The sequence below is a fragment of the Heterodontus francisci genome, chromosome 45 (assembly GCF_036365525.1).
Source record: "Heterodontus francisci isolate sHetFra1 chromosome 45, sHetFra1.hap1, whole genome shotgun sequence".
Classification (NCBI taxonomy): Eukaryota; Metazoa; Chordata; class Chondrichthyes; order Heterodontiformes; family Heterodontidae; genus Heterodontus; species Heterodontus francisci.
Genome location: NC_090415.1, coordinates 10,563,276 through 10,583,350, shown reverse-complemented (window position 1 = coordinate 10,583,350; position 20,075 = coordinate 10,563,276). Strand labels below are relative to the sequence as shown.

Genomic DNA, 20,075 nt, shown 5'->3' with positions numbered 1-20,075 from the left:
GCTGTGATTGGCTCTTGACGCCAAATCTGGGAAACAGACAACATTCGCAGCGCCAGTCTCAGAGTGTTTAACACTTGCTGAGCCTAGAAAATGCAAATACCCACCGTGAATCCGCAGCACAGGCCGAGCGGAGGGGAAATCCTGTCCTGGAAATGCTAAATTTAACGACCTGAGATTGTGTGGATGTGAATATTGTGGAAGAGAGTGTATTAAAGGGGCGGGCGCGTTAGTCTAATGCCACTGTGTTTGTGGGTCTGGTCTCATCGCCGGATTTCCGAGTCCCTCTTGCGTAAAATAACAAGATTTTCCAGTCAAAGAAGCACTTTGCTCCCCTTCTAATCCTCAAAGTGGGAATTCAGTGTTGTTTGTTTGTTGATTTCAAGATTTTAGTCGAAAAGTATGGAACATGTCAGCGATCGGCTGAGAGAGAGTCATCAGTGCAGCAATGAAACGGGTTTCAGTCGAAAATGGAGTCTTTACTTCAAGCGAAACCTTTGTGACAGCAAACATTCTGATGTCAGAGACAGGAAGGATCTAGCCTGGGACTCTGGAATACCCGAATTTCAGTGGAATTGGAGAGTTTAGGACCAGAGAGAAACACAGAGAGTCAGCAGGAGCCGGGAGCTGACAGCAGGTTGTCTCCGCCCCGTCCGCTCGCTGCCTTTAAGTTGCTCAGTGCCGCCACCACCAGCTTCATTTCTCACCCAGTTCTGACTGACAGAGAGACTTTGTGCAGAGTCCTGGACATGACCGATACTGCAGCCGCCGAAACGGCTCCTCCAGCCGCCGCCGCTCAAGTCAAGACTCCCAAGAAGAAGAAAGCGGCTCCCCGGAAGGGGTCATGCGGTCCCAAGTTGGGCGAGCTGATCCTCAAGACTGTGGCGGAATGCAGTGTCCGCAGTGGGATGTCACTGCAGGCAATAAAGAAGGCTCTGCGTGTTAAAGGTGTCGATGTGGAGAAGGGCAAGTTCCAAATCAAGCAAAGTATCAAGCGGCTTGTGGCGAAAGACTTCCTGGTGCAGACGAAGGGCACGGGGGCGTCCGGCAGCTTCAAAATCGCGAAACAGGAAAAGAAGGGAAATGTGGTGAAGAAGATTAAGACAGGAGCAGCCAAGAGATCTTTAGTGAAGAAAACAGCTGCCAAGAAACAGATAACAAAGAAAACAGCCAAGAAATCCCCAGGGAAGAAAATAGTCGCCAAGAAAGTGAGCAGCAAGAAGACAGCAGCCAAGAAAGTGAGCAGCAAGAAGACAGCAGCCAGGAAAGTGAGCACCAAGAAGGCGGAAACACCAAAGAAGGCGGTAAAGAAAGCAACGCTTCCAAAAAAATCTCCAGCGAAGAATGCCAATAAAACCAAGAGGGCCACGGGCGGAAAGCCGCCCAAGAAAGTCCAATCATCAAGGGGCGGGAAGAAGCCGAAAGCAGCAAAGGCTCAGAAAGCAGCTCCTGGAAAGAAGTGAAACAGCACGGGAAACCTGTAGACATCTGAACCCAAAGGCTCTTTTCAGAGCCACCCACGTCTCTCAGGAAAGAGCTGATCCGCCGATCAAATGATCCCTGTCCCGCAGTCGTGTGCACATTTCACCTAGAAATGATTTGAAGTAAATCCAGGTTCCCTGGTGACTCTCAACCCAGCCCTTCCTCACTCTCTGCAACAAATCAGGGATGTCCGGGCCTCACTGTACCCGGGTATATGTTCGGTGAAGTCTCAGTTCATGCTCGTTTCAGGGTGACAGCCTGTAACACAGTAACACGGGCGAGATACCCCACGTCACATCTCAAACTCCAATACATGATTTTGTATAATTCAGCTGGGGTTCGGTTTCAGTAAACTGCTCAATCCGTCTGGGAGGAGAGGTGTGCCGAAACAGGTTGACTTGTGATCGGAAGCACTGCACTTAGGCGGGTGTATTACGAACTTTTATTTGTTACAGATCCGTATTTAGACCGCCGGTTTTTGTTACCATTGGCGATAAAGGCCGAATCTCCAAGTTTTATGCTGAGCTCTAATGTCGAGAATTGTTTTTTCTTGAATTCGCGGTTCGAGCAAGTGGGAGGCGGAGCGAGAGGATCAAAGACATTTCTCTGCTCTGTCTGTCACTCAGTTTCCTCCAGACACGCCTCTGGCTCTCTGTCTCTTTCTCAGTCAGGTCGGGGCAGGCTGTATAAAAAGGCAGCAGAAACTGCTCGTTTCTCATTCAGAATTAGGTTTGTGTAAAGAAGCGTCATGACAGGAAGAGGTAAAGGAGGCAAAGGACTGGGCAAAGGCGGAGCAAAGCGGCACCGCAAAGTGCTTCGTGATAACATCCAGGGCATCACCAAGCCAGCAATTCGCCGCCTGGCTCGCCGTGGCGGAGTGAAGCGCATCTCGGGTTTGATCTACGAGGAGACCCGCGGGGTGCTGAAGGTTTTCCTGGAGAATGTGATCAGAGATGCGGTCACCTACACTGAGCACGCCAAGCGCAAGACGGTCACCGCCATGGATGTGGTGTACGCTCTGAAACGCCAGGGCCGCACTCTCTATGGATTCGGCGGCTAAACAAATCGACCTTGTCTACCAAAAACAAAAGGCTCTTATAAGAGCCACCCAAAACCTCATATAGAGATAAGTGACCTTGAAACTGCAGCGGGGATGTCTTGGGATGTGAAATTGTTGTAGCTCATCCAATGTTATGTGGACTTTATCAGATCAGTATTGCATTCTCTTATAGTCACTTTACGTGTCGCACATTTTTTCACTGTCTTCTTCTGTTCCATGTTTAATAACCGCGTCATGAATTAAAAGATTGCATTTGATAATGTCCATTGCCGACCTGAATTGCCGGTAAAGATGTAGAAAAGGATTTACTCCCGTTAGAGTAAGAAATGGCCGGAGCTTTATTCCCGCCAGAGACCGAACAGGGAATGAATCCCTATTCAAACCGTGTTGGAAGACACAGAGGGGGATCTCGGGCGGAAAAAAATGACGCTAAAAGCACTGAGATTTTATAATCGCTTCCGCCAAATTAGGTTTTCTTTCATCTTTGCGTCCTTTATAATTTGAAAATGGCGGGCTTTTTGAAATTGATTCAATTTCAGTTGCATTTCAACCGGATGTTGCCGGGACTGGAAAAAATGCAGCTCTGAGGAAAGATTGAATGGTCCGTGGTTGTTCTCTCTGGCACAGAGAATGCTTTGAGTAGTTTGCTAATTTTAAATTGGCGGGCTTTTTGAAATTGATGAAATTTCAGTTGCAGTTCAACCAATCAGGGAGCAGCAATTCCCACCGCCCTTTTCCATCGTTTCAAATTGGATGATGGACGGGGCTTCATCCAATCACAACATTAGGGCGGTCCTTCGACTGTCTTAAATAGGCAGTCCCTGAGCAGCTTCATCATTAAACACGACATTGTGTAAGGTCGCCGGAGATAATGGCCAGAACCAAGCAGACAGCGCGCAAATCGACCGGAGGGAAAGCTCCCCGCAAGCAGCTGGCTACCAAAGCGGCCCGCAAGAGCGCTCCAGCCACGGGCGGAGTGAAGAAGCCTCACCGTTACAGACCCGGCACTGTGGCTCTGAGGGAGATCCGCCGCTACCAGAAATCCACCGAGCTGCTCATCCGCAAACTGCCCTTCCAGCGCCTGGTGCGGGAGATCGCACAGGACTTCAAGACAGACCTGCGCTTCCAGAGCTCTGCCGTCATGGCCCTGCAGGAGGCCAGCGAGGCTTACCTGGTGGGGCTCTTTGAGGACACCAACCTGTGCGCCATCCACGCCAAGCGAGTCACCATCATGCCCAAAGACATCCAGCTGGCACGCCGCATCCGCGGGGAGCGAGCCTAAACTGACCCTGCCCTGAACTGAGTTCGGCATCAAATACCACAACGGCTCTTTTAAGAGCCACCAAATGGACAAAAGAAAGAGTTGTGATCTCTTGTTCATTCCAGCACATAAACGTCTCAGAAGGTTTTAACCACATATTTAGTCAAAGCCGGGAGACACACATTATATTGTCCGTCTCCGGCAACTGGAGATTTCATGACGTGGCAGTTGTAAGATCTGCAGTAGCGATACCAATGTGCACAGCGCATTTTAATAGACCGGCGATCGTTTTAGGACTGAACAAATGTTTGTGGTACATAAAGGGTAGAATGGTAAAAGTGCCTTTCCAATAGGGTCTGAGGGAATTAGAATGTATTTCATCTGATGAGCAACTAAATACCAAAATCCAGTACACTTCATTCCAACACAAAACAATGATAACAGTGTAATATTACAGTCTCTCAGACAGTAACCAGCCCTTTCACAGATAAAGTGGGTGGCTCTGAAAAGAGCCTTTGGGTTCACAGATTCAAGTCAGGCCGCTTCACTTGCCCTTCGTGCTCGGAGCGCTGGTTTTCTTGGGCAGCAGCACGGCCTGGATATTAGGCAGCACCCCGCCCTGAGCGATGGTCACCCCTCCCAACAGCTTGTTCAGCTCCTCGTCGTTGCGGACGGCCAGCTGCAGGTGTCTGGGGATGATGCGGCTCTTCTTGTTGTCCCGGGCCGCGTTGCCGGCCAGCTCGAGGATTTCAGCTGTCAGATACTCGAGCACAGCAGCCAGATAGACCGGGGCTCCGGCACCCACCCGCTCAGCATAGTTCCCCTTCCTGAGGTGGCGGTGAACACGGCCGACCGGGAACTGTAATCCAGCTCGGGAGGAGCGAGACTTGGGTTTGGCCCGAGATTTACCACCGGTCTTCCCTCTTCCAGACATTGCCACAATCTCACAAACACTTTCACGAAGAATGCTGAGATCCGCCCACATTCCTCCTCCTTGTACCTTCTGGAGGAATGGTGTTGGGGACACTGCTGATTGGTCAGTCAGCACTCGGTGTCATTGTGCTGTACATGTAACCAATCAGAGAGCTGCTCAATTCACCAATCACAAGAACTGAGAGCGAAAAATCAGAGCGTGAATTTGTCAGCCTCCCAACGATTTTTCACATTTGAAAAGCCCGCCAATATATTTGGAAAACAAGGGGCGGCTTCAATGTTGAATATTACATTTATAGGTCACATTGTTTTACAGAAAACATTGTAAAAACTTTTTATTTTTTTTATTCCACATTTTGTCCCTGATTGTTCCAGATTCGCTTTTGTAATCCGCCATGTATTCTGCTTTATTCTTTTCTTTTTATGATACTGTCTGTAACCAGCGGCTGAAAGCCTCATTCACAGTATCCTGCAACCGGACACATTTCAGGTCAATTTTCATAATAATTCTACATCACTGATTATAGATTGATCCCTTTTCGTGGAGGACAAAAGAGGAGTAGAGATATTCTGTGTTATGTGCCAAAAAACCTATCTGCCGACATCCCTGACCTTCTGACTCCCTCTGTTACTGTCTCTTCAATTATTTCAATTTTGTTGGAACTGGCCCGTTACTTTTTCATCCTCTACCTATCATTCCACCGCACATCTATTTAGGCCCAGGCAGACTAGGTGGTCGGGTGGTGAACGCGATTGACAACTAATTCATTGAGCTCTGCCTGCGTGGCTTCAAATCGTTTGTCTGTGAAATGTTTCTCTTAGCTGGTTGTCACTGAAGAGCACCGACTTCAGATGTCTTTTTAAGAATGTGCTGGGTCTTTCATTCTGAACAAGAACAAAGAACAGTACAGCACAGGAACAGGCCATTCGGCCCTCCAAGCCTGCGCCGATCTTGATGCCTGCCTAAACTAAATCCTTCTGCACTTCCGGGGTCCATATCGATCTATTCCCATCCTATTCATGTATTTGTCAAGTTGCCTCTTAAACGTCTCTATGGTACCTGCTTCCACCACCTCCCCCGGCAACAAGTTCCAGGCACTCACCACCCTCTGTGCAAGGATCTTGCCTCGCACATCCCCTCTAAACTTTGCCCCTCTCACCTTAAATCTATGTCCCCAGGAAACTGACTCTTCCACCCTGGGGAAAAATCTTCTGATTATCCACTCTGTCCTTGCCACTCATAACTTTGTCAACCTCTATCATGTCGCCCCTCTACCTCCGTCGTTCCAGTGAAAACAATCCGAGTTTATCCAACCTCTCCTCATAGCTAATGTCCTCCAGACCAGGCAACATCCTGGTAAACCTCTTCTGTAACCACTCCAAAGCCTCCACGTCCGACTGGTAGTGTGGCGACCAGAATTGCACTTGTGGCCTAACTAAAGTTCTGTACAGCTGCAGCGTGACTTGCCAATATTTATACTCTATGCCCCGAATGATGAAGGCAAGCATGCTATATGTCTTCTTGACTACCTTATCCACCTGCGTTGCCACTTTCAGTGACCTGTGGACCTGTACGCCCAGATCTCTCTGCCTGTCAATACCCCTAAGGGTTCTGCCACTTACTGGATAATTCCCACCTGTATTAGATCTTCCAAAATGCATTACCTCACATTTGTCTGGATTAAACTCCATCTGCCACGATGGAATACGAGAAAGAACTTTTTATGTACTGAATGGTAATGACCTGGAACTCACTGACCACAAGGGTGGAAGAAGCTGAGGCAGTTAATGACGTCAAGAGGATATTGGGATGGCATCTGAAGGAAATAAACTTGCAGAGCGACAAGGATCGTGTGGGGAAATGAGTGTGACTGGATTCATCTATGGAGAGCTGGCATGGAGTCGATGGGCCCAATGGCTTCCTTCTGTGCTGGAAATATCTGTATGTTTACTATTTGTTTGTGACTGAAACCTGATTATTTTAAAGGCTTTTCAAAATATAGTAGCCATAAAAAGAAACCACAGGTCCATTTTATGTGAGAACTACATGGATGATGAGAATTTTATCAATTGCTCTGACATTTTTAGATAGTTTAATTCAAGTTCCAGAATTAAAGCCTGACATTCAACAGGGCAATAAAGATGGTCATTGTGATGGCCAGGAATCAAAACTAACTCAACTGCTTGGAAAGCAGCTTTGCTCACCACTATAACAAGATTGTTTCTGGAAACAGGCCCCTCAGGCTTCATTTATGGAGCAACTACACACAATAGCCTTCTGATTAATCAAATGCTTTGCAAGCATTTTAATCTGAAACTTTTAGTTTATGTTCATCAAAAACAAAATACTGTGGATGCTGGAAATCTGAAATAAAAACAGAATGTAATGTAAATACTCTGATGTAAGATCACAGACCTGAAACGTTAAATCTGTTGCTCTCTCTGCAGGTGCTGCCTGCCCTGATGGGTATATCCAGCACTTTGTTTTCATTACCACGTTTATGTTACCATTGAAGGATAGAATCATTGAATGGTTGCATCACAGAAAGAGGACATTCGGCCCATTCTGTCTGGGCCAGGTTTCTGCAAGAGTATCTCACCTAGTCCCACTCCCCGGCCTTTTCTCCATAGCTTGGTAATTTTGATTTACTCTTCATATCAATATCCAATTCACTTTGGAAGGGCTCTATTGAATGTGTCTCCACCACACTCTGTTATTTCTCTCCAATTAAAATAGTTACAAATGAATGGTTCTCTCGTTGCACGACTCACTTTCGGCCAGAAGATGGCACCAGCCACAATCATTTGCTCCTTACGGTTTTTGTATGCACATCTCTGCCACGATGGGCCTGTTGCTGCCTGGGGAGCTTGCCAAGCCCACCATGTCGAAAGGGACAAAGGCGGTGAACAAGCACAACAGCTCCTTGTAGATCTCCACAATGCACAGAAATAAAGCACCAAGCACAACGGCTCTTTTAAGATCCACTGACAGCCTCTCTGAAATAATCGATTTGCTGAAGTGATTTCAATACCAACTGTTCAAATTTCAGCCAAGTTTACTTTGAGTTCTCAAACAAGCACGTTCACCAACCGCTTCAAACATTGTGTCACTTATTAATTCCCTGCCCTACAAACTAAATATCGTCCAGTGATCGCCATTGTACCTGACAGTTTCTGGTACGGGAGTATTGATTTAGTCTGTATCTGTCAGTTTTTGGAGTATGATGTGGTGTTTACACTGTACCTGTCATTCTGTGGTGTGTGAATGTTGGTTTTATTTTCTGGTATTTAAATATGTATTCTGTTCTGTACCTGTCAGTTTCTGGTATGTGTGTAGTTTTCACTTCGTGTTTTGTCAGTTTCTGCGATGGGAGTATGGGATTTACTCGACATTTGTCTGCCGCTGAAATGTGAGTGTGCGTTTGAACCTTTAATTCCTTTGTGCCTTACAGTATTGATCTTTACCTATCAGTTTCTGCAGTGTGTGTGGGGTTTGCTTCATGCTTCTCTCTTTCTGGTATGTTTGTATAATTTTACTCTGCTCTCACAGGTGAGTGTTGTTTTCTTGTCTATTTTGCTGTATCATTCAGTTTCTGGTATGCAAATGTAAGTTTCACTCTATATCTCTCAATCCCTAACCTGCAATTTGTCTGTATCTGATTGTGAGTGCAGGTTTTTTTTCTGCTCCTGTCTGTTACAGGGAATGCAGAGTTTATAGAAAGGGAAGAACTTAAAACAATCATCATCACTAGGAAACAAATACTCAGCAAACCATTGGGATTGAAGGTAGACAAGTCCCCAGGTCATGATAGCCTTCATCCTAGGGTCTTAAAGGAAGTTGCAGCAAGATAGTGGATCCATTGGTTATAATATTTCAAAATTCCCTGGATGCAGGAAAGGTTCCAGTGGATTGGAAAAATGCCAATATAACGCCCTTCTTCAAAAAGGGAGGAAGGCAGAAAGTAGGAAACTATAGACCAGTTAGTTTCACATCCATCTATATTGGGAAATTGTTAGAATCCATTATTAAAATGTAATAACAGGTCATTTGGAAAGTCAAAACGCAATACATCTGAGTCAGCATGGTTTTATGAAGGGTAAATCGTGTTTGACTAATTTGCTAGAGTTCTTCGAACATGTAACAAGCAAAGTGGATAATGGGGATCCTGTAGATGTAGTATATCTGGACTTTACGAAGGTATTGGATAAGGTGCCGAACAAAAGGAAAGATCACATGTGGTTAGGGCCAATTTATGGGCTTGGATAGAGGATTGGCTAATCAACAGAAAACAGAGGTTCAGTATAAATGGGTCTTTTTCTGGTTGGCAAGATATAACTAGTGGGGTGTCACAGGGTTCGGTCCTTGTGACCCAGCTATTTACAATCTATATTAATGACTTGGATGCAGGGACAGAAGGCACGATAGCCAAATTTGCTGATGACATGAAAACAGGTTAGATAGTAAGTTGCAATAAAGAAATAAGAAATTTACGAATGGATATGGATAGCTTAAGTGAATGGGCCAAAATGTGGCAGATGGAGTTTAACGTGGATAAGTGTGAGGTTATCCATTTTGGTCAGAAGAATAGAAAGTCAAATTATAATCAAAATGGAGAGAAACGTCAGAGTGCTTTGGAACAGAGGCATGTTGGCGTTCTCGTGCATGAATTGCAGAAAACTGGTATGCAGATGCAGCAGGTATTAGGGAACCCAAATGGAATTTTGGCATTCATTGCGAAAGGAAAAGAGTATAGAAGTAGGGAAGTGTTGCTGCAACTGTACAAGGTATTAGTGAGACAGCACCTGGAGTATTAAGTACAGTTTTGGTCCCCTTACTTGAGGAGGGATGTAGTTGCATTGGAGGCAATTCAGAGGAGGTTCACTAGACTGATTCCAGAGATGAGGGGTTCGTCTTATCAAGAAAGATTGAGCAGTTTAGGCCTTTGCTCTTTAGTGTTTAGAAGAATGAGGGGAAATCTAATTGATGTATATAAGATGATTCAGGGATTGACAAAGTAGACAGAGAGGATGTTTCCTCTTGTGAGACAATCTAGAACGAGAGGCCATAGTTTCAGAATAAGGGGTAGCAGATTTAAAACAGAAATGAGGAGAAAATACTTCTCTCAAAGGGTCGTGAGACTGTGGAATTCACTACCCCAGAGTGTGGTGGATGACGGGACGTTGAGTAAATTTAAGGAGCGGATGGTCAGATTTTCAATTAATATTGGGTTGAACGGTTATGGAGAACGGGCAGGAAAGTGGAGTTGAGGCCGAAATGAGATCAGCCATGATTGTATTGAATGGCGGAGCAGGTTTGAGGGGCTGAATTGCCTACTCCTGCTCTTAGTTCTTATGTTCTTTTATGTGAGAAACATCTTAGTCTGTATTTTGAAGCCTCAGATATATCTGCGTGTAGCTTGAACTCTGTCCTTGTCAGTTTCTGGTCTGTGAGTCTATCATTGTGGGTTCAATCATTACCCAGAGCTCAGTTTAACTGGTGAAATTTACAGGCTCCATTTTTTTTTTTTGCTCTATTTAACAAAGATCTTTGCCATTGTTTCTGACTGAGAACTCATTTATCAGTTTAAAGGCTGTGCTTTGGTTAACATAGTTCTCATTGAAAGAAAACTGAAGCTCAGCTATATGGGAGCTGCACATGGATGATGAGAGTATTTTGTCAATTTTATTTTGGAAATTACATTGACAATTAAGGTATCAATGCAGCTGGATGGTATTAGAATTGATACCTGACCTGCAGGAAGGAACCGAGGGCAGCACAATGGCACAGTGGTTAGCACCGCAGCCTCACAGCTCCAGCGACCCGGGTTCAATTCTGGGTACTGCCTGTGTGGAGTTTGGAAGTTCTCCCTGTGTCTGCGTGGGTTTTCTCCGGGTGCTCCGGTTTCCTCCCACAGCTAAAAGACTTGCAGGTTGATAGGTAAATTGGCCATTATAAATTGCCCCTAGTATAGGTAGGTGTTAGGGGAATATAGGGACAGGTGAGGATGTGGTAGAAATATGTAGTGATTAGTATAAATGGGTGGTTAATGGTCAGCACAGACTCGGTGGGCCGAAGGGCCTGTTTCAGTGCTGTATCTCTAAATCTAAAAATCTAAAATCTCAACTGCTTGGAAGGCAGCTTTGGTCAGCATTAAACCACCATCACTCAATGAGTTTGACACATGTAAACATGCACTTTATTCAGTAACATTTATTTTCTATTTTGTGATTACATCTGGTTCCAATTCATCATTTCAGGCTCCAGTACTGTGTGAGGTGGGATTAATGTGGTGTATGTCAGTTTCTGCTACTCCCTGTGAGTATGAATATACTTATGTACCAATCAGTCTGTCAAACTGAATATGTGTACGGATAAATTCAGTTTTCATCAGTAACTGGCACTGACAGTGAGCCTGAGATTCATTCAATATCTCTGTCTCTGGAATTGTAAGTGAATTTGTTGTTTATTCCGTGACTCTCATTGTGCTTTTTATTCTCTACTACTCTATGTCAATGAAATTTGCCCTGTGTCCATCAGTTTCATGGACTGTAATTGAGTATGGGATGCATTATATAGCTGTCATTCTCTGATCTGACAGACAGATTTTTGATCTACAATGGAATAAAGGGTTATGGGGGAAGCCAAGAAATTGAAATTAAGACCACAATCAGATCAGCCATAATTTTAATGAATGGAAAGCAGGCAGGGGGGTCAAATGGACTAGTCTTGCTCCTGTTTCTTATGTTATTTATTTCAGAACCTAAGAACATAAGAAATAGGAGTAGGAGAAGGCCATTGCGCCCCTCAAGCCTGCCCCACCATTCAGTAAGATCATGGCTGATCTGCCTCAGACCTCAACTCCTCTTTCATGCTAGCTCCTCATAGCCCTCAACTCCCCAATTTTTCAAAAATCCATCTCCCTGCTCTTTAAATACTTTTAGTAATCTCACCTCCACAACTCTCTGGGGTAGGGAATTCCAGACACTCACTACCCTCTGAGAGAAGAAATTCCTTTGCATCTCAGTTTAAAATGAGTGTCCCCTTATTCTGCAATTATGTCCCATAGTTCGAGATTCCCCCACTCGTGGAAGCATCTACCCTGTCAAGCCCTGTCAGAATCTTATACGTTTCAATAAGGTCACCCCTCATTCTTCTATACTGTAATGAATAAAGGGCTAACCTGTGTAGCCGTTCTTGATAAGTCAACCCCTTCATCTCAGGTAGAAGCCGAGTGAATATCTTTTGAACTGCTTCCAATGCTCGTCTATCCTTTCTTAAATACGGGGATGAAAACTGTACACAGTACTCCATGTGCAGCCTCACCAACACCCTGTACAGTTGTAACAAGACGACCCTATTTATAAAGTCCAACCCCCTGGCAATAAAGGTCAAAATTCCATTTGTCTTTTTAATTGCTTGCTGCACCTGAATACTAACATTTGTGTTTCAAGGACAAGAACCCAGATCCCTCTGTGCTGCACTTTTTTGGAGTTTCTCTCCATTTAAATAATCATCTGCCTTTTGATTCTTCCTGTCAAAGTACATGACCTCTCACTTTCCTACATTAAACTCCATCTGCCAAGCTTTTGCCCACTGACTAAACCTATCTTTCTCCTTTGCAGATTCCTTACGTCCTCATGACAGCATGTCTTCCCACCTATTTTTGGATAGTCATCAAATGTGGATATATTACACTCTGCCCCCTCCTCCAAGTCATTACTATAGATAGTAAATAATTGAGGGCCCAGGACTGATCCTTGTGGCACTCCACTAGTTACATCTTTCCAACCTGAAAAAGACCCATTAATCCCAACTCCGTCTTCTGTGTGTCAACCAATCCTCAATCCATGCTAATACATTATTCCCAATACCCAATGAGCTCCTGTCTTGTGCTGTAATCATTAATGTAGCTCTTTATCGAATGCCTTCGGGAAATCCAAATACACCACAGCATCCGGTACCAGTTTATCAACTCTGCTTGTTATACCATCAAAGAACTCTGGCAAATTTATCAAACATGATTTCCCTTTCACAAAACCATGTTGACTTGGTTTGATTGCATTAAGCTTTTCTAAATATCCTGCTATTTCTTCCTTCACAATGGACTCCAGCATTTTCCCAATGACAGATGTTAGACTGACTGGCCTATCGTTTTCTGCTTTTTTGTCTCCCTCCCTTCGTGAACAGGGGCATCACATTAACGGTTTTCCAATCTGCTAGGACCCTCCTGGAATCCACTGAGATCTGGAATATTTTGACCAATGTTTCCATTACCTCTGCAGCCACTTGGTTTAAAACTCTAGGATGTAGGCCTCAGGTCCTGGCGACTTGTCTGCCTTTAGTCCCATTAGTTTGTCAAGTACTTTGTCCCTCGTGATAGAGACAGTTACAAGATCTTTCTTCCTATTAGGCCCTTGATTATCTGATATCTGTGGGAAGTTTATACTGTCCTCCACTGTGAAGACAGATGCAAAATATTGGTTTAAATTATCTGCCATTTCCCTGTTCCCTGTAATCAATTCTACAGTCACATCCTCCAAAATCCCACACTCTCTTTAGCTACTCTCTTTTTCTATACCCATAGAAGCTCTCGCTGTTTGTTTTTATATTTGTTGCCAATTTACTTTCATAATCGTTTTTCTCCCTTTTTATTAGCTTTTTGTCATCCGCTGCTGGTTCCTAAAAAAATTCCCAATCGTCCGGCCTACCACTAATCTTTGCCACTTTGTATGCCTTAGTTTTTGATTGGATACTCTCCTTGACTGAATTTGTTAATCATGGGTGGTTCATCCTTCTCTTTTTGACTGGGATTAATTTTTGCTCAGCATTATGAACTATCTGTTTAAATGCCTGCCACTGCTCATTCACTAACTTTCCCCTTACGCTATTTTCCCAGCCCACTTTAGACAACTCTTTCTTCATACCACTGCAATTGCCTTTTTCAAGTTAAGGACACTGGTTTGAGACCCGAGTTGCTCGCCCTCAAACTGAATTTGAAATTCTACCATGTTGTGATCACTACACACCAGAGGATTCTTAACTACAATATCTCTTATTAATGCTACCTTATTACACATTGCTAGATCTAAAATACCCTGCTCCCGGGTAGGTTCTGCAATGTATTACTCTAAGTATCAGTCCCTGATGCATGCTACAAATTTGTCTTCAATGTTACCTCTGCCAATCTGATTTGTCCACTCAATATGCAGATTAAAAATAACCATAACAATTCTACCACCCTTCTTACATGGCACCTTTATTTCCCAATTTATACTTTGTCCTACAGTGAGGCAACACGTAAGGGACCTATAGTCGAATCCCACCCGTGACTTCTTCCCCTTGCTATTCCTAATTTCCACCCAAACTGATTCTGCATCATGATCTATTGCACCTATATCACCACTCACCACTGGACTGATACCTTCCTTTGATAACAAAACTATCCAACCTGCTTCTTCTTTTTGTCTATTTTTCCAGAACGTTGAATATTGAGTTTCCAGTCTTGGTCACCCTGCAACTACATCTCTGTAACAGCTATCAAGTCACATTCATTTATTTCTATTTGTGCCATCAACTCATCTACCTTTTCCCAAATGTTGGGTGCATTCAGTTCAAGAGCCTTAAGCTTTGACTTTTTACCATTATTAGTCATTCTGGTTTTAATTGTTGCTGCACTCTTCTGCTAATATTTTCGGCACCTTCCTGTCACACTTTGATTACCATATGTCTCTTCACTAGCCTGCACCAGTGCTTTCTCATTCCTTTTTGATTTTTTAAACTTCCCTTCAATTGAAACCTTCTCCCCACTAATTACTTTAAAGTCATTTCTACAACCCTAGTTATACGATTCAACAAGACACTGGTCCCAGCATGGTTCAAATGAAGCCCATCCCAATGGAACAGCTCTCTCCTTCCCCAGTACTGGTGCCACTGCTGCATGAATTGGAACCCATTACTCACACACCAAACTTTGAGCCACACGTTTACCTCTCCAATCTTATTTACCCTATGCCAATTTGTACATGGCTCAGGTAGTAATCTGGAGAGTATTACCTTTAAAGACGTTATAAAGACGTCTGCAAACGCGACATGAAATCGTGTGACATTGATCACAAGTCGTGGGAGTCAGTTGCCAGCATTCGCCAGAGCTGGCGGGCAGCCATAAAGACAGGGCTAAATTGTGGCGAGTCGAAGAGACTTAGTAGTTGGCAGGAAAAAAGACAGAGGCGCAAGGGGAGAGCCAACTGTGCAACAGCCCCAACAAACAAATTTCTCTGCAGCACCTGTGGAAGAGCCTGTCACTCCAGAATTGGCCTTTATAGCCACTCCAGGCGCTGCTTCACAAACCACTGACCACCTCCAGGCGCGTATCCATTGTCTCTCGAGATAAGGAGGCCCAAAAGAAAAAAGAATTACCTTTGATGTTCTGTTGTTCAAATTAACCCCGAGCTGTTCCTTGTACCTCAGCAGAACCTCTTTCAAGTCCTACTTATGGCATTGATATCTATGTGGACCACAACAACTGGATCCTTCCCATCCCACTCCAAGCTCCTCTCCAGTCCAGAAGAGATGTCCTTAATCTTGGCACCAGGTAGATAGCACAGCCTTCAGGACTCCCTGTCTTTGCTGCAGAGAACAGTATCTATTCCCTGAACTATACTATCCCCTATTACTAAACCCCCACTTGAATGGCACTCTGAACCACGGTGCTGTGGTCAGTTTGCTCATCCTCCCTGCAGCCTGTGCCCTCGTCCATATGTGGAGCAACAACCTCATACCTCATGGATAAGGGCTAAGGATAAGGATAATGATATGACTGTGGACCACATTCTGTACCTTTCAGTCTCTGATCCTGTGTGTGAATTTAGGCTTCATTATGAATTTGACAGTCTCTGGTACTGGATGTGTGTTTGGAATTCATTCCCTTTGTGTTTGTCTCCAGGGGAGTATGTACATGTGTGAGAAATTCTGTATCTGCCAGTATCTGTACTGTGCACACATGTTGGACTCATTCAGTATATGTAAGTTACTGATAATGTGTCTGTATTTGTGATTCATTCTCGATCTCTGAAGCTCTTGTTCTCTGTTTGAGTTTAGTATTCATTCTGCACCTAGGTGGCTATGTACGGTATGTGAGTGTGGGATCCTGCTATATTCATAGAAACATAGAAAATAGGAGCAGGAGAAGGCCCCCAAAGGGCTTGCTTCACCATTTAAATAGGGATCATGGCTACTTGTCCAATTCAGTGCCCTGTTCCCACATTCTCCCCATATCAGTTGATCCCTTTGGCATTAAGAAATATATCTATTTCCTTCTTGAATATATCTAATGACTTGGCCTCCACTGCCTTCTGCGGTAGACAACTCCAGAGGTTCACCATCCTCGAAGTGAAGAAATTTCTCCACATCTCAGTTCTAAATTGCATACCCCGTATCCTGAGACTGTGACCCCCTGGTTCTGGACTCCCCAGCCATTGGGAACATCCTCCCTGCATTCAGCATGATTAGTCCTGTTAGAATTTTATAGGTTTCTATGAGATGCCCTCTCATTCTTCGAAACCAAAGTAAATGTAGGCCTACTTGACCCAATCTCTCCTCGTACATCAATCCTGCCATCCCAGGAAACAAGGCGAGAACAAAATTCCTCAGATAAAGAGACCAAAACTGCACACAATACGGTGGCACAGTGGTTAGCACCACAACCTCACAGCTCCAGCGACATGGGTTTGGTTCTGGGTACTGCCTGTACGGAGTTTGCAAGTTCTTCCTGTGACCATGTGGGTTTCCGCCGGGTGCTCTGATTTTCTCCCACAGCCAAAGACTTGCAGGTTGATAGGTAAATTGGCCATTGTAAATTGCCCCTAGTATAGGTTGGTGGTAGGGAAGGTGGGTAGAGGTAGGGAATATGGGATGAATGTAGGATTAGTATAAATAGGTGATTGTTGGTCGGATGGGATTAATGTAGGATTAGTATAAAAATGGGTGGTTGTTGGTCAGCACAGACTCGGTTGCCCAAAGGGCCTGGTTCAGTGCTGTATCACTCTATGACTCTAAATACTCCAGATGAGTCTCACCAAGGCCTTGTATAACTGCAGCAAGACATCTGTGCTCCTGTACTCAAATCCTCTTGCAATGAAGGCCAACATACCATTTTCCTTCCTAATTGCTTGCTGCACCTGAATGCTTGCTTTCAGCGACTGGTGTACAAGGACACCCAGGTCTCGTTGCACCTCCCCCTTTCCCTATCTATCACTATTCAGATAATAATCTGCTTTACTGTTTTAAATCCAAAGTGGATAACTTCACTTTTATCCTATTTATATTTCATCTGCCACGCAGTTGCCTACTCACCCAACTTGTCCAAATCACATTGGAGCCTTTTGCATCCTCCTCACAGCTCACAATCCCCCCCCCAACTCGGTGTCATCTGCAAACCTGGAAATGTTACATTTACTTCCCTCACCCAAGTCTGTAAGATATATTGTGAATAGCTGGAGCTCAAGTACAGTTTCCTGCAGTACCCCACTGGACCCTGCCTGCCACCCAGAAATATACCCATTTATTCCTACTCTGTTTCCTGTCTGTCAACTAATTCCCAAACCCTGCCAGTATATTACCCCCAATCCCATGTACTTTAATTTTGCACACTAACCTCTTATGTGGGACCTTGTCAAAAGCCTTCTGAAAATCCAAATGCACCACATCCACTAGTTCTCCATTATCGAGTCTGCTAGTTACATCCTCAAAAAACTCCAGTGGATTTGTTAAGCATGACTTCTCTTTCGTAAAACTATCACATCCTTTATAATAGACTCCAGCATTTTCCCCACTACTGATGTAAGGTTCACTCGTCTGTAATTCCTTTTTTTTCTCTCCCTCCTTGTTTTAAATAGTGAGGTTACATTTTCCACCCTCCAATCTGTACGAACTGCTCCAGAGTCTACAGAATTTTGGAATATCCGGTACTTCATATGTATCTCAGGCATTGTGTTGACAACTCTTTGTTTCACACGTTAATGTATCAATATGTGTTTACTTGTGTTTAATTTAAAATATGGATTAACAATGTTTTATTGCTGTAGGTTTTATTCAATTCTTATTTGTGAGTTGTAACTTTTTATCCAATTTGTATCTCTGCAAAAGCAATTGTGAATGACAATCTTTCAATTTTAGAGCATGACCTGACATGTAATGTTAAATTCCATCAGTTTGCAGTAAATGAATTAATCCTGCATGTTTTTGTCTGACCCTTAGTGTCATGTTTACACTGGTGTGTAATTTGTAGCTCAGTTTGTATTGTGGGGTATGTTATTGGGATTCATTCTGTAGCTTTCAATCAGGTACATTTTGTCTGTTCTGTTTAAGATTTGTTATTTGAATTTTAGCCAAGGCGACACAGTGTATTTAAATCAGATAATGTGTGTGTTTTTGGACTGTGATTCATGTATCTACCAATCAGTTGGAGAGAAATAGAAACAAATACTATCTCGATGCTCTGTTTGACTATTGGATTGATAATGTGTCTCTTTGGGATCAGTGTAGGTCTGACCACTTCTTTTGTTTGTTCCAGTGGAAATGATGAGCTGACCGTGTCACTGTGCTTTGTGACTGATACTGTACCTAATATGTGTTGGAACGAGCTGGAGGTACTTTTCCATCTATTGATGAGTCATGACTTTCGTTCTGGTTCCTTCGAGTGTTTGCCTGGCAGAAAAGAAAGGTAACTCTTACACTTGAAGAACAGGTGAGTGAGAAGACACAAAAGTGATCAATGTAATATTTTCAATAATAATCATTCTGAGCAATCACAAAAGGAAAGTTCACACATAAGCAGTGTCAGTGTCTGAGTCCACTGCAGTACTGCAGCACTCTGCTTCTGTTTCCCAGGTATTTGGAGCAGTTTTACAGCAATTTTGTGACATTCAGAAACAACCCATGCCCAGCACTGCTCAATGACTCAGATGACTCAATGGAGAAGTGACATTTGCACAAGCCAGAGTTCTATTTCCATGTCCAATTGTTCAATGGACAAGAAGTAATAACTGTTTAAAAAAAGTGTCCTTAATCTCCTCACCGGATCCTGCAATAGACAGTCTTTGAAAATCTGCCATGTCTTCATTATTCAGCCATTTTTCCCGCACCATTCATCGAGAGATACAATACCTAAACAAGCCCTTCAGCCCATCGAGTCCATGCTGACCACCAACCACCCATTTATACCAATCCTATATTAATCCCATTTTTCCCACTCACGTCCCCACTATTCTCCTACAACATACCTACACCAGGGGCATTTTGTTTTTACAATGGCTGATTTGCCTGTCAACTTGCAAGTCTTTGGCATGTGGAAGGAAACCAGAGCACCCAGCGGAAACCCATGCAGTCACAGGGAAAACTTGCAAAATCAACACAAGCAGTATGAAGAACCAGACCAATGTCACTGGAGCTGTGAGGCTGCGTACTAGTCACTGTGCCACTCTGCCACCCAATTCACTATCCAACAACAAACAGTGAGATATTGAATCCGAGCCAGGAACATTCATTACAGTTTGGAGAGAGAAATCAGCAATGATCTTGAACAGCGAGTTCATCATATTCTGTCTCTCTCTCCCTGTCTAGACACTGCCCGAGAAAAACCTCTCCCTTTCCCCTGGCTCACTCCATCTTCCGGGACCAGTTCCTGCTTCACAGTGCATATTACAAACAGTCCCCCAGTCCTGCTGAATTAGCAGAAGTAGACCATTCAGCCGCTCGAGCTTGCTCCGCTATTCAATTTGTTCATGGCTGATCAATTTCTGAGTTGAATTCCACACTCCCATCTATGCCTGATAATCTTTGATTCCATTGCCTAACAAGAATCTATCTACTCCTGCCTTAAAAATATTCAATTACCCCACCTCCACCACCTTCTGAGGCAGAGAATTCCAAAGTTGCACAACCCTCGGAGAGAGAAAAATCTCATCTCTGTCCTAAAATGGTGACCCCAAATTCGAAAACAGCAACCCCGAGTTCTGAACTCATCCACAAGAGAAAACATCCTTTCCCCATCCACTTGTCAAGACCATTCAGGATCTTATACACTTCAATCAAGTCTCCCCTCACTCTTCTAAACTCCAGTGAAGAAAAGCCCAGACTGTCCAACCTTTCCTCATAAGACAACCCACTCATTCCAGGTATCAATCTAATAAACCTCCTGTGAAACACCTCCAACACATTTACTTCCTTCCTGAAATAAGAAGACTAAAACTGCACGCAGTATTCAAGATGTGGTCACACCAATGCCCTGTATAACTGAAGCATAACATTCTTCCATTTATTTTCAATTCCTGTCATGATAAAGG

At 43.9% G+C, this 20,075-nt stretch overlaps 1 protein-coding gene and 1 long non-coding RNA gene across 4 annotated transcripts in view; one reads left to right on the top strand and one right to left on the bottom strand.

Annotated features, from left to right (window-relative positions):
- Positions 1–724: 724 nt before the first annotated feature.
- On the top strand, positions 725–1,564 carry LOC137356502 (histone H1-like). The gene has a single exon (XM_068022390.1). It carries the CDS (start codon positions 747–749, stop codon positions 1,458–1,460), a length of 714 nt encoding a protein of 237 aa, XP_067878491.1. The 5' UTR covers positions 725–746; the 3' UTR covers positions 1,461–1,564.
- A 5,247-nt stretch (positions 1,565–6,811) lies between these two features.
- LOC137356374 (uncharacterized) overlaps positions 6,812–20,075 on the bottom strand; it is a 35,998-nt gene continuing 22,734 nt past the window's right edge. Inside the window, exons 5-6 of one of the 3 annotated variants that reach the window (XR_010971036.1) lie at positions 18,355–18,438; positions 6,812–7,098 (exon numbers count right to left, since the gene is read on the bottom strand). This is a non-coding gene — a long non-coding RNA (uncharacterized lncRNA). Of the gene's footprint in view, positions 7,099–8,579; positions 8,731–16,006; positions 18,439–20,075 lie in introns of those variants that run through there. The other 2 variants (XR_010971037.1, XR_010971035.1) reach the window with 2 other exon arrangements.

Coding starts and splice junctions, on each gene's coding strand:
- LOC137356502 (XM_068022390.1), top strand. CDS start 747: ATGACCGATACTGCAGCCGCCGAAACGGCTCCTCCAGCCGCCGCCGCT.